The sequence below is a fragment of the Alosa sapidissima genome, chromosome 3 (genome assembly GCF_018492685.1).
Source record: "Alosa sapidissima isolate fAloSap1 chromosome 3, fAloSap1.pri, whole genome shotgun sequence".
NCBI lineage: Eukaryota > Metazoa > Chordata > Actinopteri > Clupeiformes > Clupeidae > Alosa > Alosa sapidissima.
The window spans coordinates 15,680,986-15,706,576 of NC_055959.1; the positions used below are offsets into that span (position 1 = coordinate 15,680,986).

A 25,591-nucleotide genomic window follows, 5' to 3' on the forward strand; every position below is an offset into this window, starting at 1 on the left:
CTCTCTCTTCCTCTGTGGCTGTGTTCTTCCATCAGATGTGTTTTGTTGTGGTCCAGTCCCTCTCAAGGCTATAAAAGAGGGTCAGCTGAACATGAAATATGATGCTCCATTCGTGTTTGCGGAGGTGAACGCTGACGTGAAGACTTTTATGAAGCGGCCCGATGGCACCACCAAGGAGGTCATCAGCTCGGCCTTTGTTGGCCAGCACATCTCCACCAAGAGCGTGGGCAGTGACCAAAGGGAGGACATCACACACCTGTATAAATACCCAGAGGGTAAGAGGAGCCTTTCCATATGACCAACTTTCCCCACTTACCTAGACTAACAAATACTAAAATTCAATGCAGTACAATAATATAGGCATGACAATTAAGGGTCAGATTATGCAACACAGTAAAGGTGACTGACTGGCTGTGGTGGTTGCAGGCATCAGTATTTGGCTTTGTCTTGTGGTATACTTACGGTATTTTATGGTATTTCCATTAGATGAAGGATACATTGTGCGCTTTGAAACATTGCATGCCTGCAAGTCCTAAGCATTTATTACTAGTCTGAAATGACAAGGCCAACCTCATCAATCTAAAATCAACAACTTTTATTATACATCAACCATCCTTTTTCACTTCCAACAAAATGTTCTTCGAGACTTCATGCCTCCATTACTAAATAGGAGGCAACAGTCCAGCCCACATATTGAATGCAAACTTTCTCAGACCTCTGCAGCAGAAATAGGCAGTGTGTGGCCCAAACACTAATGACCATCACAATCCTGCAGTATTGAAGATAAATACAGTCTGCTGGACAGGACAAAAGAGGGTGTTCTGAAACTAATATGCACAGCACTCATGAAGAAGCAGACACACTCACATGTATAAGGATGGAATGATGTGTGGAGAGACAACACAAAGATTCAGATGTGTGCTCAGCCATCTGGATTTGCCCTGCAGAACTACCAGGGTCATTAGTGAAAATGAAACATTTGTCACTCACTGTAATGCATCTTCCTCATCCATAGGGTCTGAGGAGGAAAGGGAGTCCTTCAAGAGAGCCGAGCACCTGATCAAACTCCAGCAGGACAAGGAGGTTGGCCTGGATGTCAAGATCAAGGTCAGTTCATCCATGAAGAAGGGCTGTGACTTTGACGTGTTCGCCGTGGTCAAGAACAAAACGGCGAGCGACAAGAAATGCCGCCTGGTCTTCGCCTCTCGCGCCGCTTCGTACAGCGGTATCCTGGGAAACGACTGTGGCTACAAGGACCTACTCAATGTGGAGCTTCCCCCTGAAGGAGGTAATTTTCAACAACTATGTTTACAGAAAAAAAGAGCTAATGTAATCAGAACAATCATAAACGCATGTGTTAGAATTAATGTGGATTTGTAAAAATGTTTAATCTACTTGTTAATTCATAGTATACTGTATGGACACTTTAATTCTATTGTTAGGACTGAGTCTAAATCTGAATTCCAGATGCAGGACTGAGTGTGTGTGTGTATACAGAAAGCTTGTGTTGAAATTATTTAAGCTGTGCATAGTTTATAGGTAATAGATATGCTGTATGTGTCTGTGTTTTCTCAGAGCGGTCAGTGCCCTTGCGGTTGAACTACAGTAAGTACTGCAACTCTCTGACTGAGGACAACCTGATCCGCCTGGTAGCTCTCCTTGTCGACCGAGGCAATGGCGACATGATCCTGGCTGTCAGAAACATCGTCCTGGAGAACCCCGAAATCAAGATCCGGGTATGAAAAATAGTCAAAAAGTTGTATTAATTGTTTTTCTAGAGCTTACAGTAGAATGTAAAGCAGATGAATGAAGGTGATACTTCAGAGGTCTTCAACAGTTTTCAGGTCAAGGACCCCTTGACTGACAGAGAAATGATAGATAGACCCCCAATATTAACCTACTTCGTATGTGTTGCTTATTAATCTGGGCCGGTAATAATGTATGCCATATATAAAATGTAATAATGCTGATCTGTAATTATTGGCCAGTGTCAGTACCATTTAACCTACTACTACTACTACTACTACCTGCTAAAGCATGTGTAAGCATGTATTTCTGTGGATGTGACATTACTCTTCTAGTGCTGTTTGTGCTGCAGTTAATTAAGACAGGAGCGTTTTGAAAAGTGTTACCCAATGAACTCATGGTAGTCAGATAGAGAGGAGTAAAGCAAAAATCCCCAAAGAGAACAAGTGGTTGATAGCGATGTGTAAAGAGATAACTGCATGTGGGTGCGGGTTTGTAGCTGCATGTCTTGGTTGGCACTCCTGTATTGCCGTTTCCCCCTTTATTACCCCTCCAGCAAACTGCATTCCAACATGGCTGACAATCACTCTCCATTTCCTCTGCAGAAAAGACTGAGTTTGGGCAGCAGATAAGGCTCTGATACAAATGTGATAAGAACACTGAGGGACAGATTTTACACAGATATCCTAGAAACCCTTATGTGTACAGTATGTGATATCTATGTGTTCTTGTGTACAGTGTGTGTGTGTGTGTGTGTGTGTGTGTGTGTAAAGCGGGTGAATGAAATGTGTGTGTGTGTGTGTGTGCTTTGCAGTATGTGCTGTGGTTTCACCAGTGTGTGGGTTGTTGTTTACAGGTTCTAGGAGAGCCCAAGATGAACCGTAAACTGGCTGCAGAGATCACAGTGCACAACCCGCTGCCTGTCCCCCTCACCGGCTGCTGCTTCAAGGTGGAGGGAGCCAACCTCACTGGAGGCAAAACCATCACAGAGAAGTGGGTTTGGGTGGATAGGCACAGAGTTATTGTCATGGTATTGCTTTCTGACTGATTTCTGTTTATCAGCAGGCAATATAGGAAATTAGTTATCTCCTGATGTTAAACTGTAAAACATATGTGGCCCTTTTTTGGCATGTCTGGTAAAATCCTGATTCACAGATAAGGTTATAAAAGGTAAACCTCCCTATCCTTAACCTTTTGAAAAGAGACATCCGGCATCTTATCTCTTAATCAAACAGTGATTAGAGAGGGTGTTACAGCAACACACTTTCTGGAAAGACAGAAGTTGTCAGCAGCAGCCCCATCTGTCTCCTCGGGTCAAATTTATTTGTCTAGATCAGAATCTAAAACAAACACCGGGTATGATCCCATGAGTTCAGACAGTCCAAAGTAACCTGATATTTAGCAAAGAGTGGTTCTAGAGTCAGTACCCAGATGTTTGGCTTCAAGTGGTGTTATGTAACAAGAGACCAGAAAAGGAATGGAACTGTGGGTGCTTGGGGAGTCTGCAAGGGAGGGGTCGGGGTGAAAGCCAGGCAAAAAGATTTGTTTTTTTGTACTAGCTTATCACACCATGTAATACGGAATGTTCGGTATCTGCCAAAACTGTCTGTCATTTGTAAGACTTGTACTCTCTGTTCCTAAAACTTTAGCCCTCTAGGCTGCAGTGGTCTGATATTGGAAACTAGTTTCTCACTGGTGGCTTAAACAAGCATCGATCACTACAGCACACCCTTCAGTTCTCCCATAAACAATCTGAGATAGAGCATGCGGCAGCTGTATTGTCAGATACTCTTATCATAAGGTTATTGGCCCTATCTCCCCAGCCTATACTGCGGTGCGGTCATGGTCACAAACCTCCTCTCTCATTATTAATGTGTGTTTATATATGAACACTCAAGAGCTAATGGCATCCGTGTAAACTCTTGACTGCTACCGGGGTCAGACATGACAGGGGTTTTAAATATTTATTGTCTCGCAGGCTGCCATCTACGGTGGAGGCAGGTCAGGAGGCCAAGGTCAAAGTGTACTTCACGCCAAGCCACTGGGGCCTGAGGAAGCTGGTGGTCGACTTCGACAGCGACAAGCTCTGCCACGTCCAGGGATACAGGAATGTGATCATCGGAAAGTAACTTGGCTCTCATCCAACCATCAATTATACAGGCACAGAAAAAACATTTAAAATAGAATATTATAAAAGAGAATATACACTAAAAGGGACAACATTGGAGAGAAGATAAAGATGAAAACATATTATAAACAGCCTTTGGTTTGAATGTAGTGTTAACAAAAGTTTTGTAAGTCTTCAAATACCTTAACCTGTGGAGGATAATGTATTTGAAAGTCAGTCCTCTCACTAAATCTACTTTTGTACTTCATGTCTTGTACAATGTGTTCAAAGAACCACATTGACCAATTATATTTCAGTCAACATTCGTTTTCAAGTTTTCTAGTAGCCTATACTCTGCTTTGTCTTTCAGCATTAGAGAGGACAAAATGATCTCTGATCCACATATGTGAAAAGTATAACAGAAAAAGCAATGGAAATGTATCTAGTATTTGTCATGACTAATGAGAGATCTAATGAGATTTTTCTATGAATGCCATATTGTGTACGTATTTTTTATTAAAGAGATCTTGCAAATAACTGCTGTTTCATTTGAATTTGTATAAAGACTCTGGGGTAAGATGGATTTGCTTGGAGAGAATGAATGCCTGCCTGTAGATGGCGCTCATATCTCATTTTATTGTTCTCTAAATTAAACTGTGTTGAACAAAAGATCAAACTAAACAGTACCCAAATCACATACCCAATCTTTGAATCAACTTTTATTTGCTCCTTAAGAATTTAGTCTTTGTCTCAATTTGAATTTTCTGCTGCTGTGTTCTGCTGTCTGACTGCTGATTATCATTTCAATATGGTAGCAATTCTTTCATTAAGTGTTTCACATATTCTCACAGTGGGAGGAGTTTATGCAAAACACTATTCTTTGTTGATATATACTGTATGTTTTTACTGAGACAGCACCACATATTTATCTGCATATAGGCTACAGCATGGACTTCATACTTCATAAACTGATTTGTGTGTCTCTCTGCATATGTGGTGAGTAGTAATTACTTAGTATGTGAATGTGTTTATTCATAATTCATCCATGTGAAATTGATCAACTATTTCAGAAGGGTCCTCTAAGAACATGGATATAATTTATTGATTGAGATTTTTCAACATTTCTAAACAGGTGGGCTTTGTCAGACTCTGACTGAATCTGAGTCAGTGGTTCTTAAACCTGGAGACTCTCACAAACTGACCTGCACATACTCTGGGTTTAGCAGTGATCCAACCACTGCTTGGATCAGACAGGCCCCTGGAAAGGGCTTGGAATGGCTTTCTATAATATACACCACAACAATATATTATGCACAAACAATTCAGGGAAGATTCACCATCTCTAGAGACAACAGCAAGAAGCAGGTGTATCTGCAGATGAACAGCCTGAAGACCGAGGACACAGCTGTGTACTACTGTGCCAGACAGACACAGTGATGGAGGAGACATATGCCATGTACAAAAACACATCACATAGGAAGAGCAATGACATGTGTAAGACATATATTTTAGCATGACAGTTATGGACTGATTCATCACCTCACAGAAATTCTCTATCATCAAACCATTAAACCTTTAATAGATAATTGATTGAATTAGGCCCATGACACCTCCAGAAGGTATCTGGCATAACTCTAACTTTGCTACAAAGCCTCTAGCACCTATGTCCACTGGTCTTGTGTGTGCTTGCCAGCCACACTCTTTCCTTTCAAAAGCTTCCATTCCTTAAAAGGGAATAGTTAGTTCAGTGGCTGGCCATGTCATGATGTATGGACAAAAGAGTCTTTGTTCAGATTTATTAAGGAAATTACAGATAAAATATTTGCATCATCATCATAAACCTGTACAGTAGGTGTGCAATAGGTCATGTATCATAGACAAAACAAGACAACTCAGAGGTAACATTTATTTGAACCAATGTAAGCTGTAAGAGTACACCTGCTCTAAATTCAACATTATTCAATAATGTTTTCTCTGAAATGATAATAAATAGCATGCACATAAATATAAGATTTAGATGTATATACTGTAATTGTGCAATAAAAGCCTATCAAATGTTTGACAGGCTATTATTGCACAATTACAGTATATACATCTAAATCTTATATTTATTTGCATGCTATTTATTATCATTAGTTAAGTAGTTTATATGTTTATCTATATATTATCTTACATCAACCTCATGTGTGTTTGTGTTAAACTGTGTTTGTGATTACGTAAATGCATGTAATGTATGTTAATGTATGTTATGCTATGTATGCATATATGTATGTATCTATCTATGTATGGCACTACACAATTAATTTGTATCAGCACATGCATGCACGGCTTGAACAAATGAATCAATCAAGTGTAGTCATATACTACAACAACAAAGAACTTGTGACCGTGGTTGGATTGCATGTGTTATGAATTGTACAGTACCGTTTGGTGTCAACTCTGCCAGCACTTTGCCACTAAAAAAAGATAACATTTAATTATTGTGTATAATCTGCACCCCTTATGTTTGACAAAATGTGGGGGATTAAACATGAATATTGTATATGAATAAATACGGTAAATGAAGAGATCAAGTGAAGAAATCTACCGCTCTATCACCACCAAATCTACCATTATAATGCACATGCCCAAGGTCATTAGACTATACGGCACGGACAGAAACGTAACTTTCCGATATGTGGATTAATTACACATATTGTTCAAAACCTTTCTTTTAGTAAACTCTCTGTACACAAATGAAAACGACAATACGGCCAAGCTTAAAAGTGGCGCTTCCGACGTAATTAGGCTTTTAAACGAAAGTTTGACTCGGGTACATTCACAAAAAGACCCTAGGTTGCATTTTGGTGAGAGTTATGCTTTAAGGTAAAAAAAAAAAACTCTTAAGGGTGCCTTTAAGCAACTGAAACCTAGCATCTCTAAAATAATGCATTACAAGCACAGTCCAAAAAGGGAGGAGGAGCTTATGCAAAGTGTTAACCTCCATAGTATATGTCCTACCATAGTGATACGCCCGGCACCCTTCAGTACAGTCATGTTTCACATCACACATAGCAACATGAGGCTCACAACAACAATGTTCCTCGTAGCTTTCTACTGCACTGGTAAGCACTACATCTACAGGAGCAGTTGAGTTTTATCACCAAGAGGTTGACTTTTTTTGTCTAATCTTTTTGCGTCTAATCTTGCAGGAGGTCTAAGTGACACTGTGACATTGACTGAATCTGAACCAGTGGTCATCAGTCCTGGAAGGTCTCACAAATTGACCTGCATAGCCTCTGGGTTCACATTCAGTAGCTACTGGATGAACTGGGTCAGACAGGCTCCTGGGAAAGGACTGGAATGGGTGGCAATTATCAGATATGACAGTGGTAAAATATACTACTCTCAGTCTGTCCAAGGAAGGTTCACAATCTCCAGAGACAACAACAAGAACCAGCTGTATTTGCAAATGGCCAATCTGAAGAGTGAAGACACTGCTGCCTATTACTGTGCCAGAGACTCACAGCAACACAAGATGCTGAAGTGCTGTACAAAAACGACCAGTGTTTCTGAGCAATGGGCCATGACCGAGTAACACATTTGGCCTATGTGCGGACAAAACATCTCTGTTGTAGGTTCTTTTACACAAGATCATTAACAGTGTTTCACATAGGCTGGCTTATTTATACTGTATCAAACCATCCTCATAGTAAAGCAGGTTGTTGTTGACACTATGGGTCTCCCAACTTTATTAACACAATCATTATTATCATTATTGATATAACTAGATGTACCGCATAGCGGTACAAAATATGACCGCCGCTCAGTCCTGTACATCCGTTCCGCGAAAATAAATCACACTTCAATTTGTCTCCATATTTTACTCCATCCCCCACTCTTGAAACTTTTGTGTATGCTTGTTTGGCATGCCTGAGTGTGTGTGTGCGGCTGCACAGAAAGTAGCCTACTGGTGCTGAAAAGGTGAATAGATTGTAGAATAGCCAAAGAAGATGTAGCATTGTTATAAAACCTTTAAAATCTCTAAACAATCACAAGTAGGGCAGTTCATCACAGTTCATCCATTGCAACTGGATTGATGAAAGGTCACTTACACCTGTAGGCTACATTGTATTTGGGAAAAGCAAAAGGTATCAGCATAATGTTATTTATTTATTTATTTTTTATGTATTTATAAACAAAAACATCTCTGTCAGTTCCATGCCATTTTCAACAGCTATCAAAAACAAAGGTCATTTTTGGATGGATGGATTTTTTGTGAATGTTTCTTCTTCTACATAAGATTTTAGTCATCTTTAGTTCATGTAATACTTTATTGTCAATGCACAAATTAAGTAACAGTAGTCTGAAACGTTATTGTTAATGCACAAATTAAGTAACAGTAGCCTAGTCTGAAACGAAATGCTGTTTTACATCTAACCAGTGGTGCAAATAACTGACATGTCCAAATGGGCCTTGATGAAATGCGTCGCTAGACTGTTCATACACATTTTAACGGGCCAAAGTTGAAGAGCTTTTGTCCGTTATTGTTTGTGCAAATATAGGCTGATTCATGTTCCCTTGCATTGTGTAACTGAGGTCCATAGCTAGTCTGGCTTTCATCAGACCAAGCTCAATCTTTTAAGAAATCAAAAAATAAATAGCGGGCAGATCAGGCTGGGTTCACCCAGCCTAGTCCATAGGCACCCGATATTGTTTAATTTTCCGATTGAGATATACACGCTCTGGCTATTCTAAATGCAAAAATGCATCAGGGAGTTATGACAAAACGGTAACTAACAAACTAGATCCTAATAGAAAGCTGTTAGCTTCCCTAAGCTACAGGTAGGATTATAAGGTAGGCCTATTTACAACATAAATTGTCAATAGGCTATGCTGGCGACACAAATAAAATCTCCTTTGGAAACCAATGGCTTACGCCTTACAGTATCAAGCGGACTTAAACTGTCATATCGTGGCGAAAAGTTGTAATAACATTCACGCAGCTCCATGAGTCAAGGAAAGCGCGAATGAAGTAGCCACTTCTAAATGGGACCCACTACACAGTAGCTTAAGGTGTGTTGCTAAAGCAGCCATAATGAAATGAAGGTGTCATTGTTTGGATACTTCACACACACGTGCTTTTTAATTTCACAGACTACAACTACCAAGCTGTAATCAAAGCACATCGATTCCCCTCTCACACCCTGCACGCACTTAAAACAAAATAAACAGGCGTCTCAGTCTCACGTATGTATAGGCAAAATTGTATCAGACCGGTGTAACGTTGGTAAATCTTCCATTGCACAGAATGATTTTGTAGCACGTGCAATAAATGACAGTCGAAAGATACAAACAGTGCTGCTATCAATTTGCTTGGTATAACCGCATTTATAGTTTTCTACAAATGCAATCAATCAAATGCCTCCATCACTCAACCAACGCTAACGGTAACATTACCTAGGTCCTTATTGATATTACAAGATTAACGTACCTGCAGTAAAAACCAAGCATGTCCGATAAACATCCTCAGATTTATTTCGGCTTCAAGAAGAAATGGGAATTACACTTCATGTGAACATCGTCTTATCCTTATTAGATGTTCGCTGCGGTAAATTACAGTCCTTGTAGGAAGCGTCCATTGTTTTTTCCAACCCACTTTTAACTTCCAACAAAATTACGTCTCACTGCAACGATGCGCCATCTAGTGGACAAACGACTACTTATCGCCAATACTGAAAATGCAGCCATGATGATGATGAATATTTATTTTGGCTTTCTTTTAATCCTACTGAATTTGTAATTATGTATCGGCCGTTCAAATACCGATAGTATGTGGGTGCCTGTGTGTGTGCATGTGTATATGTGTGCACCGCCATTTACAGGCCAATGAGTGTACAGTCACTAAATGTACACATAACCTAATTTTTTTAGACCCCCCCATGGATGAAATTCTATGAAACTTGGGATACCCCCAGAGAATGCCAGGTCAATCATACACATAAAATTTGGTGCAGTTCTGAACATCTTAACTGAAGATAGGGGCGATTAAAGCAGAATAATATTGCATTTTCATTTTTTAACGGGGGGTGGGGGTGCAAATCACAAATGAGTGATTATGAGCCAGGTTGATGTGGGCCCTTGAGACCAACATACCATTAAATATTCTTCATCCTCAGTGCCACGGTTCAGGTAGTTATTTAGGAAAAACTGTTTTTTTTTTTGCGGTTCGGGGGGGGGGCGGTGTGGGGGGTGGTGGTGGTCCCCGGCTTCCGTAAAAGTCTAGTGGGGCTACATACCCACCAAATTTCATGTACCCCGGTGGTTCGGTGTCCCGGGTATCAATGACCAAAAATTCAGGGAGTAGATGACGGGAAAAATTCTTGAATTGTGTGCATGTGTGCGTGTACAAATTTATGTTTATGTGTGTGGGTGTGTGTGTGTGTGTGTATGTGCGTGCTTGTGTGTTTGCCTGCGTATGTGTGTTTGTGCATGTGCATTCATGCGTACATATGTCTACTGTGTGAGTATGAGTCATACGTATGATTACTGTAAATGTATGTGTGTGCGTGTGTATCTGTTTATGCACATGTGTGCACATGACCCCTGGAGGGAAACATACGGAAAAAATTGGTCATCCTAGGCCCTACAGTTCTCAAGATATTCACAGAGAACTGTGTCTGCCCTACCCTCCTTTCGGGGGGTCCAGTCCAGCGGGGGGGGGGGGCTACAGATCAAAACGAAGAATGACGGTTCCATGCTATCCATGTGGGGGTACATGCCCACCAAGTTTTGTGTACCCCGGTCTTTCAGTGTCCCGGGAATCCTTGTTGGTGTACGTCACTACATGTACACATAAATTATTTTATTGTAAGGCCCCCCATGAATGAAAGTACACAAAACTTCCCATGCATTCGGAGGGTGTCATAATGATCCTACACTTTTAATTTCGTGCAGTTTTGACCTTGACAGCCAGAGATATTGTGATGAAAACACCTAATTTTTTGCTTTTTAATTTTTAACTAGGTGGCGCTATACATGAAATAAGTGGTAATGGGATGGGTTGACATGCCCCCTTAAGACCAACATACATTAAAAAGGGGGATCTCCTAGGCCCTACGGTTCTCGAGATATTCACAGAAAACTGTCTCCGGCCACCTACAGGCCAGTTGGTGTATAGTAACATAAATTAATTTATTGTGTGGCCCCCCATGAACGGAATTCCACAAGACTTGGCATGCATACAGAGGGTGTCATAATGATCCTACACTTCCAATTTCGTGCAGTTTTGACTATGTTAGGTCACAGATACCTTCAATTACAACACCTCATTTTGACTTTTTTGTGTATAACTAGGTGGCGCTATAGGTAGACGTCATCACCAAATACATCTTTTATTTTTAGTTGATCAACCACAAAGAGTAGCATAGGCCTACTGTGCACAGTGCACTGACGACTGTAGCAGCCCAAGGTAACCAGTTGTTGTAGATGAAGGGCAACCACTTGTTTCAGATAGCCTGGACAACATGTTACCTGGGTGTTGCCTACGTTATTAATTGATGGTAGCCTACAATAGTTAATTGTATCGCGTAACATATTAGTTGGCTCAGTAGTAGGGAATCAGGCTGGAGAGAGTCACGCGTGTGTTGCTTTTGCGGGATCGAATCCAGTTTAATGCTAGTTTTCAAAACATATATTTTTTTTGTCTTTTGTCCGAGTGGCTGTAATGTAGCCGAGCGCTCATGGCGTATGAAAAGCGACTTCAAACTGCCTAAAACAACTTGTTTGTGAATGTCTGACAACTGCTGCAGCGCATGCACGCGCAAGGAAACCAGTAGGTGGAGAAACCAGAAGGCACACAACACCGGAACAATGTTAAGGCTATTTTGCATAGGCTACTCAATGGTGCTATTTCACACGCATTATAGCGACCCCCATTCACCGGGGTTAGGTGGAAGGTGTTAATAGACGATTGGCGTAGCCTACAGTGGACTAGGGCTGTCAAAATTGCTCAAAAATGACATTCAAATATCCCCTCTAAAATAAACACATGTATTCGAATATATTGGAATATCTAGGCTATATTATTTGCGCATTATGTCAGTGACGCGCATCATGTCATCTGTTTTTAACTTTTTGTATGGTTACTTAAGGCTAAGGCTACTTTGAGAACATTTCCAAGGGTCTATGAATTGTTAATCCGGCCCTGCCCCCAACGAACGCAACTTTCCACCTCTGAGACAGCTTAAAAGAAGTCGAGAGGACTCCTAACTCACTAAGACCTACTTACTGTAGTCTGCGCAAACCACAGGCCTTTTTTTTGGGCAAGCCTACATTTGAGGCAGGCCTTCTGTTGAAGAATTTTATATAAATCCTGTGCTAACAGTAATCCTCCTACCCCCCCCGCCCCCCCCCCCCCCCCCCGCTACCACAGCTGTGGATAGTGTGGCATGCTCACGCTTTATGTCTCCTTCTTGCAAACTAGGCCTATAGCCCAACCATTTACGTCTTCAAAAAATAACAACTTGCCAGATATGCCTTCATATCTTTGGGCTTCATTCAGCATTTTGTTCTTCCACTGGAAATTACTCTTCTACATTTGCTGCCTGCTGCATCCTTTCTGTTTGTATTGTTTAGAAAACGTTTGACGTCTTGAGTTAATGCATTAAACATTGTTTGCTGGTAACCAGCCACAAATAGCCTACAGATTCTTGTGTGCGTCCATTCTCTATTATCTCCAAAATGTGCCCGTTCTATAGGCTGGCCAAGTGCGTAATTCTGCGGCATAAAGCAGATGTATTTGTTTATTGTACAGAAAAATAAAAATAACCTGTCAAGCAGTCAATTGACTACATTGCAGTCAATAAGTAGGGCAAATTAATATACGAAACCAAAACGTGGGTCATAGTTGTCTAAGCCTCTGCTGTGAGGCCAAACCGATGAACAAAGACGCATGATATCTGCAATAGAGTTTTTTTTGGCGAAACAAACTCACAGCCGAACGTTGCAATAAATACATAGACCATCTGGACAAAGTCATAGCACTGAAGGGAGAGGCAACTGGCATGTGATCTCCCCACGGGCCAATGGATGTACAAGTTTTCTCCTGTGCCTACGATATTTAATCCAGTGTTTTGTCAAGTTGCAAAATGCAATTTGTTTTAACGAATTTTATTGATAGTATGAAGTACTTTTTGTATAGGCTACTATCTTAATTGCTTTATACTCAATACTTGACCAATGGCTATTGCATCTGTCTATTGAAAGTGAGAATGTGGCAAGTGATCTACTGTATAGGCTTCATACAATAAAATAAACAGATTGCTAATGGCCTACAAGCTGATCTGGGGTGTGTTTCCCGTACAACTATGGAGGTTAGCTTTTTACTAACAGGATGCATCGTTCAACTAACCAACATGTAAGTTACGACTGTTTCCCAAAACTGTCGTACTTACATAGTACTTTGTAAGTTTGGACCATGATAGTTTCCAAACTTCAGTAGTCTGGACTAAGGTGGTCCAGACATTTTTTCAAGATTTTGACAACAATATTCACATTGTTGTTTACCTAAGTTTATCTTTTGTGCAGATCATGTTATCAAAATCAGAATCAGCCTTCTTGGCCTGGTTTGCGTAAACTAACAAGGAACCCCCCCTCCATGACAATCAAAGGCTACATATTCTCAACAGACTCGTCAAAAAGTGCGCACCACCTTTAGGCTAGTGACAAATGGTCAGAAAGGGCTTTAGTTTTTGAGATACCCCTACCGGAGGTAGAACTAAACCCAACAATGTTTTCCGTCTCCCATATATGAAATGGATTCTTGGCTAAAAATATTTTACTGCTAAGATTGTTAAATTAACAGATATTGTTATACACCCCAAAACCAAAAAAGGATTAAATATAGCCTGTCCGTATTGGAGTTAAGGCATATAAATTAGTGCAGATCAATCACACAAGCTCTGAGAGCTTTGAAACTTGGCATGTTTATAGTCAGGAAGTTGCTTTACCTACTAGAAAAGACTGTATGTGAATATCTTGATATATGGAATGAATAGAGACATGTAAACATAACCTAAAATAAGCGGACATGCAAAAAATTAATATCTATGCAGAATGTTTTCATTTACTTTGTAGCTGCTTTACCAGGGATTATCATAGAAACACATATGATGGCTTGTTGGAAAGATGGGGTTGTTCTGAATCCAACAATACAGGGTGTCCGCAGGGTTTTAAAAAGTATTAAAAAGTGATATTACACCGCCGCAAATTAGTGCCACGGTAGGCCTACTGGCCAATGCTACGGCTCCAGCAACGTCTGACCTCCGGGTGGGCATGGGCACCACACCAATACTGCGCGCGGAGGCTCTGTGGTGTCTGAACACTGCAGTTAAACACCACTCATTGAACTCCAATGAAAGAATTTCGGAGCTGTTTAAAGAAATGTTTCCCGACTCTGACATCGCGAAGTCATTTACGTGTGGTAAAAACAAAACCGGGTACATCATCAGATTTGCCCACAAGTTCATATTAGGCCTATAGCACACGTGCAAACAATAGTTCACCAGTTCATGTAGTGGGTGCCAGTTTGTGAATCAGCAGTTCATAAGATGCCAGTTTGTAATGCATCAACTTGCAGTGAATGCCAGCCAGTGTGCTGGAACTATCCATTCTCTCCATTGCACATTTTATGTAGTTTGTTTTATTTTTATTTACTTAGTGAAATAAACATGTGCAATATGTTGTCAACATCAGTGAGTCTCTAAATCTATTCTTTTTTTGTATGTTATATATGTCAAAATCTGTGTAAATAATAGAAAGGTCGCTGATTAACACTTGCAATTCAGTGTCGTGATGGTTTTAAAAAAAATCTGAAGGTAATAAAAAAGGTATTAAAAAGTAGTAAATTTAACTTAAGGATTGCTGTATATACCCTGCAATACCAAATATGTAAATATAGTATGACGAATCAGGGTGTTGTGGAGTGTGTGTTGTGGAGTGTGTTGTTGTGGAGTGTGTTGTGTGTTGTTGTGGAGTGTGTTGTGGAGTGTGTATTCAGTAATGACTTGACCAAAACAAAATTCAAGTGAATGTAAATATTTTAATAAAGGTGTTCCATTCCAATTTTAACCTGATTCAATTGGATCTGTGTTTCATATGAAACGTATCATTATTAAATGTAAATATGGAGCAGCACTTACCTTGCAGTAACAACGAATTTGTCAACATTCTTCTCACCAATGATAATGTGATTTGGACTTGAGACTGTATTTTGCCAGTGTTCCGTTTTCTTTCATTTTGGACACCTCATACATTGAGTGACAGAACACCCTGATTCGTCATACTATATTTAAGGGGCGGCAGGCAGAGCGATGTACAGTAGCAGAGCGTGTCATGAGCTCTCTCTCTGCCTGGTACACACGCTGATTGAAGTCTGACCTCCACCTGTTCCTGCTCTGCTCTGCTCTGCCTCACCCTCGTTACCTACCAGCTGCACTGCATTCACCACTCATCATGCCCTGTATATAAAGCCTTGCTTTTCAGTCCACACTTGTCAGATCGTCTGCAACCAGCACCAGTTACCTGCCTGTTTTGGAAAACGCCTCTGACTCTTTGCCTGTGATCCCAGACCCGCTCGACTACTTCTGTGTTCTCCAGCCCCGGTAATCTTGACCTGCCTTCCGTCCCTCTTCTACGAATACCGCCTAGTCCTTGACTGTACTGCTGCTTCGTTTCAATTGCTGTTGTGTGTGTGTTTCCCCCAGGACTTCCCGGATCATCCAGCTCCCGCCATCGCTGTTCGGCTACTGGGGGAACACACACACGCAGACTCTGGGAACTCCTGTACCCCCCCCGGAACCCCTGAAACCCCCTTAACCCCCAACCCTTAAACTTTTGAACGTGACGCTTTTGTGGTCCTCGTCCTGTTTGGTGTCTGACAGAGCGACGCACAGTGGCTGAAAATGGTACTAAAGCTTCACGCAGCTTCACGCCTCGTAATGCGTGACTGAAGTGGTCATTTGAAAGCAATGCCCACTGTAGGCCTAGATAAAAAAAAAAAAAAATCCTCATTCACTTCCATTCGGGCACCGAAAGTGAAAGTCAGTAGTTGAAAACTCTGTTTATGTGGCTGCAGCGCTGCACGCGACCGGCACCTGAGCTGAGCCTGCATGAGCGGCCCTAGAAGGAGATTGTCGCGGTTGTCGGGTGAGACGACTCAACGTTGTCGGAAAAGGTGAGTTTGTTTTATGTGAGTGAGTTTTATGAAATGAATTAAAATCTTCATAAATCCAGGCTGAGTTTGCCACGTTTAGCCTAAATAATCAGACAGATAGCTTGCCGTTATCACATAGCCTAGGCTACTATTTTTTTGGTAGGCATTAGGCAAACTAAGCTACATGTCTGCTGAAGTTAGTTTCTCACATTTCGTTTTAGCAAGAAGAATGAATGATGGAAGTAATGCATCACATTAATTATTTTATTCAAAATGCCTAAATCCTATCTCTATTTTGGGTATTGTTTGAAGCCAAGATGCCCACTGAAATGAGGCGGATTCAGGAGAGGGAGAGACAATTCAGGGAGGCAGCAATCACTGCAGGGTTGGCTGTGAAAAAGCCAACCAGCAGGTGAAACAGAGACTTTGCACTGTGATAAAGATGACATGACACTGTGTAGATGAATTGATTGATTAATCAGACTCATATTTTAGCCAACTAATGGCAATGTTTCATAATTACATTACATTTAAGATGAGGAGCAGTCACAAGCCTCCAGACTATGTGAGGAAATGTGGACCAGGAGGAGGCACAGAGGGCAGGTAGGCCCAAGTGATGATCACCAAATGTGAGATGAGAGGATCATGCTAGAAAGTACAGGAGCTAAAGTTAAAGAGCTGCATGCTAAATAATTGTAATCTAAAAAAACATAGGCTATTTTAAAGGTCATTTCAAAGATCTTGCCTGAGCAGAACATAAATACCACTAGTGGGCATTAAAATAATAAGTTGAGGTGATTGAGTGCTGTATTTCAGTGTTTTACTTCTTTGTGTATATATATTTTAATAAAGACCGTTATTCTCAGTCCTTCACATAGCGTGTGTGTGTGGGGGGGGGGTGGGGGGGTGCCCTTTTTTCAGGTCAGAGCAACTGCCCCTCAAAATTCCTGTGCACGTCCCCGTTTCGTAATGACAAAGCTATGTAAATCGTGTGGTAATTACCTTTATGTTAGGGTAACTTGTAACTTCTCACATGAGGAGCTGGCAGTGTTAAGTGCATAGACAGTAAAAGAAAGTGTCAACGCTAACCAGGCTAATAAATAAACCATGCTACGGTGAGTTAACGTTGAAGGGTTAAGTCACGTGACTTCTAGTTGTAGTCTGTTTATGAAATGAAAGGAGCAATTTCGTTTTTTTAAAAGAAGGCAAAATAGTGTGATATTTTCACAGTTAGTACATTATTACTGTACACACACTGAAAAATATTGAGACAAATTGTAGACCCTTCCATATACAACTAAACACGGATGTTGAAGGTCTTGCTTAAGTGGATTTTTAAAAATCATTATTCTATGTAATTTACACTTTCAGAAATAAGAAATGCTGTAGGCCTATTTTCAGTTTTATAGCTGATTGTCTTATTAAGTTACAGATGGAGTCTGGGTACTTATTGTACTGTTTACTGTAGGCTACATCTTACACACTTCAGGCTGTTGCAGATAGCTCAGGGGAGAGACTGTATGACACTAGTTGGTGCAGCCTGAGACGCGCAAGAAAAAAAATGCTTTCTGCATTTTTGTTTTGCTTTTCCCTCCATTGTTCCGAACTAGTACCGAACCGTGATGTCCGAACCAAGGTATGAACCGTATCGTGACTTCTGTGTACCGTTACACCTCTACTGTCCAATATCGCTAACTTTAACACTACACTAATTAACGTTGCTACACTAATTAACGTCTTTTTCTGGCAGAAGTTGAACGTTTCAACTAGCCCACATCAATAAGAATCTGTCCTTGCCGGGCTCACATTCTAGCTGACATTTCAGACGCATCTATGCAGTCACACACAGACAGGGAGGCTATTCCGGCGCAAGCGTTCTGGTCGCGTTTTGTCTGCGGCAACAATTAGCTTCCACTGTTTAAGAAATGCGTAGGGGCTGCATTCACATCTTCATTGTTTTAATGGGGCTCTGACAACATCAAGATGTGTTCGCGTCTGCGCGTGATTTGTAAACTCAGTTGTAACCCCCCCCCCCCCCCCCCCCAAAAAAAAAAATCTCATCAGGACTTGCGAACCACGTAAGTCCCCCCATTTTGGATTCAAAACGGTGAATTTCGCCGAAAGGTGAGGAGTTTTCATGCCTGAAACGTCAGAAAGGGTGTCAAAATCCACCAGTACCAGGTCTACTCCAACTCCTCTGCTTTTGAATCCTCCCACTAAGAGTGACATGCAAAAATGAGGATGTGTGGATATATAGCTCATGAGAGATGAACCCCATACATGAGAAAGATTATTACACACACTGAAGCATGGACATGTTAACTGCCTTCCTCTTCATAGCAATATCCATCACAGGTAAGAGCTAACCAGGTATACGAATCTAATGGTTATAACCTGCTTGTAAACAAGTATAACATCAGTCTTGTTTTTATCTTTGACAGAATCCAGTGGTCAGACACTGACTGAGTCTGAGTCAGTGGTTCTTAAACCTGGAAACTCCCACAAACTGACCTGCACATACTCTGGGTTCAGCAGCGATCCTACCATGGCTTGGGTCAGACAGGCTCCTGGAAAGGGCTTGGAATGGCTTTCTGAAATACAGATCACAACAATATATTATGCTCAAACAATTCAGGGAAGATTCACCATCTCCAGAGACAACAGCAAGAAGCAGGTGTATCTGCAGATGAACAGTCTGAAGACCGAGGACACGGCTGTGTATTACTGTGCCAGACAGTCACAGTGGCACAATATGCTGCAGAGATGAACAAAAACATCAGACTCCTCTATTACCATTGTGTTATTTATTTGGCCTCTCCCTCTATGTATTTTGCCTTCCCCCACTGTGTGTGCAATACTCAACATTCCATTTAATATCCTTGCAATGATGATGAACAAAAAAATATGTATTTACATAAAAACTGTTAATGCATCAATTAATGTTTGTTGTGTGTAGGGCCGTATTAAGCCCTTCTGTGTACACACACAAAACCACACATAAACACGCATGTGATCCCAGCATACTTGATTTTAGAACGTGTTTCACCAAACAAAGTGAACACATAGGCCACACTTTTTTGTCTAAGTTTAGTACAAAACTGTTCATTCTATGCTCATTCATGTCCAGCCCCTCTGCTGTTTTACACAGCAATTTGTTATGCAAAGCTGACAAACACCCACCCAGTTTCCAGTTAAAGGAGGCTGGTTCCTCTGTTCCTGATGTCACTAGAGGGTAGCAAAGCTCCCCAACACGCCTGGGCCCCTGCAGAAGCATGTCTCTCACCACTCTGTTTCTGTTACTGACAGCTGCACCCTGTGAGTCGGCTGAATACATAAAAAGTGGTGAATATATGGTACCTTGTACTGCCATGTCAAATAACCTGGTCTTTTTTATTTCTCTAGATGTGCAATGTGCTGTTGACTTCACCCAACCAAGCTCAATGGTCTTCAAGCCTGGAGATTCTATGACTATTAGCTGTAAGGTGTCTGGTTACTCTCTTACGAGTAACAGCTACGCAACAGCGTGGATCCGACAGCCTGCTGGGAAAACACTGGAGTGGATAGTGCACATATCGGGGGGTGGTTATATCACTCAAAAAGAGTCCCTGAAGAGCAAGTTCAGCATCTCTAAAGATCCCTCCAGCAGCTCAGTAACTCTAACAGGGCAGAATCTACAGACTGAAGACTCAGCTGTCTATTACTGTGCAAGATATCACTGTGATACCAACCAGTAGAGGACCTGTGCAAAAACTCTCAGGGCTCTATTTTGGCAATCAGAAACGGATGGTCAGAGGCATAATGTTTATAGACATTAAAGGCGTGGCCAGTCCACAATCACATCATCATCAGAGAAAAAAAAGAAAGAAAAGAAAAGAAGGCCCATGGGTAACAGGGGCGAGGAAAAACTCCCTAGAATTGGAGATACATATATGAAGAAACCTCGAGCAGATCCACGACTCAAGGGTGGTCCTATCTGCCTAGGGTCAAATACAGGACAGTAAGGTCAGTATACATGACAAATGCATATGATAGTCAGGTGTAGAGAATAGGACATGGTGTTTAAAGCCACCTGAGGTGAAAGTTACAAGAGGTGGGATGATTACATATCCGGTATGATAATACATTAATCCTAATTTAGTCTCAGAAAGTTCAAATAGTCCAGCGTTGGAATTCTCCGGTGACCGTGATTTGTTCAAGTAAGAGTTGTTCCTGGACCAACAACTCTTTAACCAATCACAGCCTTGTGATGTCATCAATGTGAGCCTTCTGCTTCTCCCATTGCCATTTTGAAATTTCCCTCCAGAAACAACCAGTTGGTCACCGTAACTTGTATCTCAATACAGGTAGGTCCTTGCATATTTGTAAAATAAAATAATTCTGATAGGAATCTGAACATATGCACCTTAGATTTTATTTTATTTTCGTTTTAGCTGACTTGGTTCTATGTTTGTCTAATGTTAGCTGCCAGGCTAGGGACCATGCATTTACTGTAATACATTAGCTTCCTAATAGGTAATTCAGTGGCTATGCGTCTTTTAAATAACTTATTTCGAAGGGATACAGTAGGACCACATTGTCATGTTTGTCCAGGACCGTCATTACAATGTTGGTCCAGGACCATCTTTACAATGTCGGTCCAGGACCCACATTGTCATGTTTGTCCAGGACCATCATTACAATGTGGGTCCAGGACCCACATTGTCATGTTTGTCCAGGACTGTCATTACAATGTTGGTCCAGGACCCACATTGTCATGTTTATCCAGGACCATCACTACAATGTTGTTCCAGGACCGCCTTTAGAATGTTGATCCAGGACCCACATTGTCATGTTTGTCCAGGACCATCATTACAACGTTGGTCCAGGACCGTCGTTTGTCCCGGACCATCATTACAATGTTGGTCCAGACCGTCTTTACAATGTTGGTCCAGGACCCACATTGCCCAGTTTGTCCAGGATCGTCATTACAGTGTTGGTCCAGGACCGGCTTTACAATGTTGTCTTTACAATGTTGGTACAGGACCGTCTTTAAAATGTTGGTCCAGGACCGGCTTTAGAATGTTGGTCCAGCACCGTCTTTACAATGTTAATCCTGGACCAACATCGCCATCCTGGACCAACATGGTGATGTCACTCCTGGAAAATGTACAACAAACAAAAGTGACTGCTTTAGCCTATTACCAAGAAGGGACCCAATAGTTGAAATAGCTTTGAAGCTAATTTAGCAATCTTGTTGCCATGTTAATTTGTGCTAATGTTAGCTGTTAGGCTAGATAAAATACAAAAAAATAGCTTGCTAATAGGCAAATAGTTTTTTTTCTTGCTACAATTCTGAGAAACTTGCCATGTTTAAACCTTCAATAAACCTACAATAAGCTGCATAATATTTTCAGGGCTGCCAACTTTTCAAAAAACCTTGGAGTGAGATTTGGTGGGGCCTACCAAAATTTTGCTGCGGAAATTTTTGTTTGGCTCGTTCAGCATTATACCGTACAGTAAAAAAAAAGTACATTGGTTCTCAGGTGTAGGGACCAGGGTCCCAGAGTTAAATTAACATTGGTATCAAAGGGATCTAGCCTAATGCTAGGACCATGGGTGATGGAGGCATTCTGAAAGTGGGTGGGACATTTCAGTGGGGGGTATGGGGGTCCTCCCCCAGAATTTTTTTTTTGGACTAGATGCAATTTCCTGAATTCTGGTACATTCTACCAGGTTATTTAGATACTTCTATATAACAAAATAAAGCTAGCCTACGAAATTAATAAAAAGTAAATCATGCATAATTTAAAAATAACTCAATATATAGGCTACTTGGCTACGCAATAAGGTTTCCATTACAGCACTGCGGACGTTCAATGAACGCATGAAAGCGGATAAAGTAAATTAAATATCAAACTAAAGCGAAAATGTCATGCTTTTGAAGGCCTACCATTGTGCAGTCTAGCTGTGGTTAGTGACGTGATGCTGTTAATGGGGAGTTTTACATAAACCTATAGGTTATTATTTATTTGGCGTACAAACAGCACTGGTATTTCGCACGGCAATAGTGGGGGGGTCCAAACTAACAATTTTAAAAAGTGGGTGGGTGTTTTGTAAGAATTTAAGAAATGTTTGTATATTTTAACTTTTAAATGCATCAATCTGGTGCACTTTTAAAAATAAATTCAGAGGTCAGATTTGCTTATTTTTATGGAAATATTTGTGCTGTAGGGCCTAGCCTAAGCTATTTTGCACTTCAGAATTATACGTAACCATGCATACACAGGTGGAATAGTTATGGTGATATTGCAATAAGTTCACAACCACAAAAACATATGGTCCATTTCACAGTTCAGAAATGTTCAGCACTCCATGAAATTATGCAGAAGTGGTCACCTGTGTTTTTCAGCTAGTTCATTTAAGATAATATATTGGTCATTGTAATGGCCATAGCCTACAGGCTATTCCTTTTTCAGGATGTACCCATATCTGCATGATGTGAATGTTTGCATATGGCTTATGTCAGGCTTTATATCAATATTTGTGTCTCCTTATTTGATTTTCTTTATATTTTTGCATTAATGTCACTAGAAAGCATGGCAATATAAATATATTCATTTATCTGTGTAAGTGGGATTGGCTGGAACCTGACAATATAAGAACCATGATAGTGGGATAATAGGCGATAATAGTAGTATGTAGGCCTACTGACAAATAGTTTACATTAGAATACATTATAATTTCGCCCCAATGAGGCTATGTAAAAATGTGTTGCCATTTCAAAAACAGAGGCATGCTTTACATCCTCGTATTCGGTACAGTTTGCTGTTTATTGTGATATTAGGTTTGCCACATGTTGTGTGAAGGGTTAGTGAGATATTACAACCGAGAGTAATGGGTGTGCACTGTGTGCAAAATGCAAATATGATTAGCCTAAATTGCACGTCGGTTCAATGATAATTTTCTCGCGAACCATTTATCACAGCAACTTGGCGCTAATATCATTGGAAAGCTTAGATTCCGCTCGTTCACATGATGTGTGATATCATGTATAGGTTTAGTTTAGTTGAACCTCATCTGCCAGGTATTTGACCTACCACGTTGACACTTCAGCGTGAAAAATACTCAAAGCATAGGCCTACCTGAAGCCGGGGGAATGCGCCTGGGATGGCTTTTGAAGTAGCATCGCAAATGAGAGAAAATTTAGAAAATTCCACAGACAGGGGGTGCTCTTGAACCCTCTCACCGTCTCTGAAAGCATAACCGTGGCTCAACAGGTAGAGCTATAGGCTAAACTCATTTTTCAGGCATCTGACCGACCGGGTTGACACTTCAGCGTGAGAAATCGTGGGTGTGGCGTGTGAGTGTGTGAAACTAATCAAATGCGTGTGTCTCACGGCCAATGCGTGAGAGTTGGCAGCTATGTTATTTTTGTCTGCTTTGTTTACAGGGTTGGGTCACATTACTTTGAAATGTAATCCATTACTGACTACAAATTACATGGCAAATTTTGTAATCAGCAACGTAATCAGTTGGATTACCAAAAACATGTAATGTAATCTGATTACTTTAGGATTACTTTTAGATTACTTCAATAAATATGCCCATTAAGTAAAAGACACCACCACAGAATTGATGAAAGAATTCTATTCTATTTTTCTCCGCTCTTCTCCAAACATGCACAACTCAGCTTAACCTTTATAAGGGCACACCTGGACAAAGAATTTAGCTTTTGCTGAATTTTTTTGACCCAGGGACATGACCTGAGATTGGCATAAAAAAGGGAAGCATTAAACCCAAATGACACCATGTCCATTTCAATTGTGGGGGTGAGAAAGTTATTATTTTGGGATGTTTTTCAACCAGGGGGACCTGGTGACTTTCTCAAAGTAAACGGTAACACTAAGAGGCTAAATTAGGAGGAAAAGATCAGGCAGTGTGCCGAGAGACCTGCCCCAATAGTATGTAAGATAGTAAGAAAGTATATCTTTTGATCCCGTGAGGGACATTTGGTCTCTGCATTTATCCCAATCCGTGAATTAGTGAAGTCGAACCGGCAAGCCCAAAGGCCGAAGCCCTAACCAGTAGGCCATGGCTGCCCCAAAAGGTAGCATTTGAACATTAAACCACACAATGATCCAAAACATACAGCCAAACAAGGCAAGAAATGGTTAACAGAGAGCAAAATCAACATTTTAGAGCAGACCTCAATCCGTCAAAAAAGTGAGCACAAGGCCAAAGTGATGGCAAATAATCGTTCCTGCCTCAAAACCCAGATTGCTGCTAAAAAGGTGCAGTCTACAATCATTGTGGAGACATGAAGAGGCTTAGTGGGTATTATATGAACCATTTTGAGAGCTGTGGTGGTAAATAAAGATGTTTCCAGTGATTGTTTAAAAAACACGCAATGTTTAATAAAAATGTTAAAAAAGATAAAAACACTTTTTTTGATTCCATGCTTTACCACATTGTCTTGCAACCTTTTGGCATGTGCAAGTGTCATTTTAATTAAGAACAAACATATTGGTGAAGAGAAAATCAATATTTGCCAGGGGTATGAATCATTTTGTTCTTAACTATATCTTAAATAAGTCTAAAAAGTGAATATCTGAATGAACTGCTTGTCAAATTAAAAGATTGCTCATCTTAAAAAAGTTGCATTATTTGCATGATAAGATGTAATCAGGTAATCCCCAACAATGTAACTGTAATTTGATTACACATTGTTTTTTATTGTAATCTGGGCTGATTATAGTTACTTGATTTTTGTAATCTGATTACGTAATCCAGATTACATGTAATCCGTTACTACCCAACCCTGTTTGTTTATTCTCCAGGTCCATCACAGTGAAGCTAGTCCAGGTCCATCACAGGGAAGTTGGTCAAGGTCCATCACAAGGAAGTTGGTCCAGGTCCATCACAGTGAAGCTGGTCTAGGCCCATCATAAGGAAGTTGGTTCAGGTCCATCACAGTGAAGTTAGTTCAGGTCCAGCACAGGGAAGTTGGTCCAGGTCCATCACAGTGAAGCTGGTTCAGGTCCATCATAAGGAAGTTGGTCCAAGTCCATCACAGTGAAGCTGGTTCAGGTCCATCATAAGGAAGTCGGTCCAAGTCCATCACAGTGAAGCTGGTCCAGGCCCATCACAGTGAAGCTGGTCCAGGTCCATCACAGGGAAGTTGGTCCAGGTCCATCACAGTGAAGCTGGTTCAGGTCCATCGCAGGGAAGTTGGTCCAGGCTCATCATAAGAAAGTTGGTCCAGGTTCATCACAGGGAAGCTGGCCCAGGTCCATCATAAGAAATAGCACTTTGCAGTCTGCACACACTCTGCTCTGGTCTGGACCAAAATTAATGGTCAACAGCCTTGTGTAATGGCAGCAACGTCTGCTACACACGAGATACATCACTGTTTCAATTTAATTTTCTCCTCATTAATCTGTTTATACTATAATTTAAGGGGGTGGGACATGAAACAGCAGTTCAAGTAGGGGATTGACTTTTGCCATGTTAAGCTATGGAGACTGATGGAGTGTCGGTCGGTAAGAGCACTTATTTGGAAAAATATA

General features: G+C 40.9%; 3 protein-coding genes and 1 gene segment (V, D, J or C); all 4 read left to right on the forward strand.

Annotated features, from left to right (window-relative positions):
• tgm2b (transglutaminase 2b) overlaps positions 1-4,390 on the forward strand; it is a 13,224-nt gene extending 8,834 nt beyond the window's left edge. Inside the window, exons 9-13 of the mRNA XM_042085122.1 lie at positions 36-275; positions 1,016-1,288; positions 1,576-1,736; positions 2,603-2,739; positions 3,725-4,390. Coding sequence (XP_041941056.1) covers positions 36-275; positions 1,016-1,288; positions 1,576-1,736; positions 2,603-2,739; positions 3,725-3,875 — 962 coding nt within the window. The 3' untranslated portion in view covers positions 3,876-4,390. The remainder of the gene's footprint in view (positions 1-35; positions 276-1,015; positions 1,289-1,575; positions 1,737-2,602; positions 2,740-3,724) is intronic.
• The window catches only part of LOC121704901, a 589,105-nt gene that overhangs the window by 349,648 nt on the left and 213,866 nt on the right, over positions 1-25,591 (forward strand). The gene's annotated exons all lie outside the window — the stretch shown is intronic.
• Positions 1-25,591, forward strand: part of LOC121704686 (immunoglobulin alpha-2 heavy chain-like) — a 249,438-nt gene that overhangs the window by 50,576 nt on the left and 173,271 nt on the right. The window contains exon 3 of the mRNA XM_042085124.1: positions 2,737-2,749. Within this exon, the coding sequence (XP_041941058.1) occupies positions 2,737-2,749 (13 nt within the window). The remainder of the gene's footprint in view (positions 1-2,736; positions 2,750-25,591) is intronic.
• LOC121704701 lies at positions 18,284-19,298 on the forward strand. The segment is given in 2 exon segments: positions 18,284-18,401; positions 18,488-19,298. Coding segments are annotated over 2 exon segments (372 nt in total).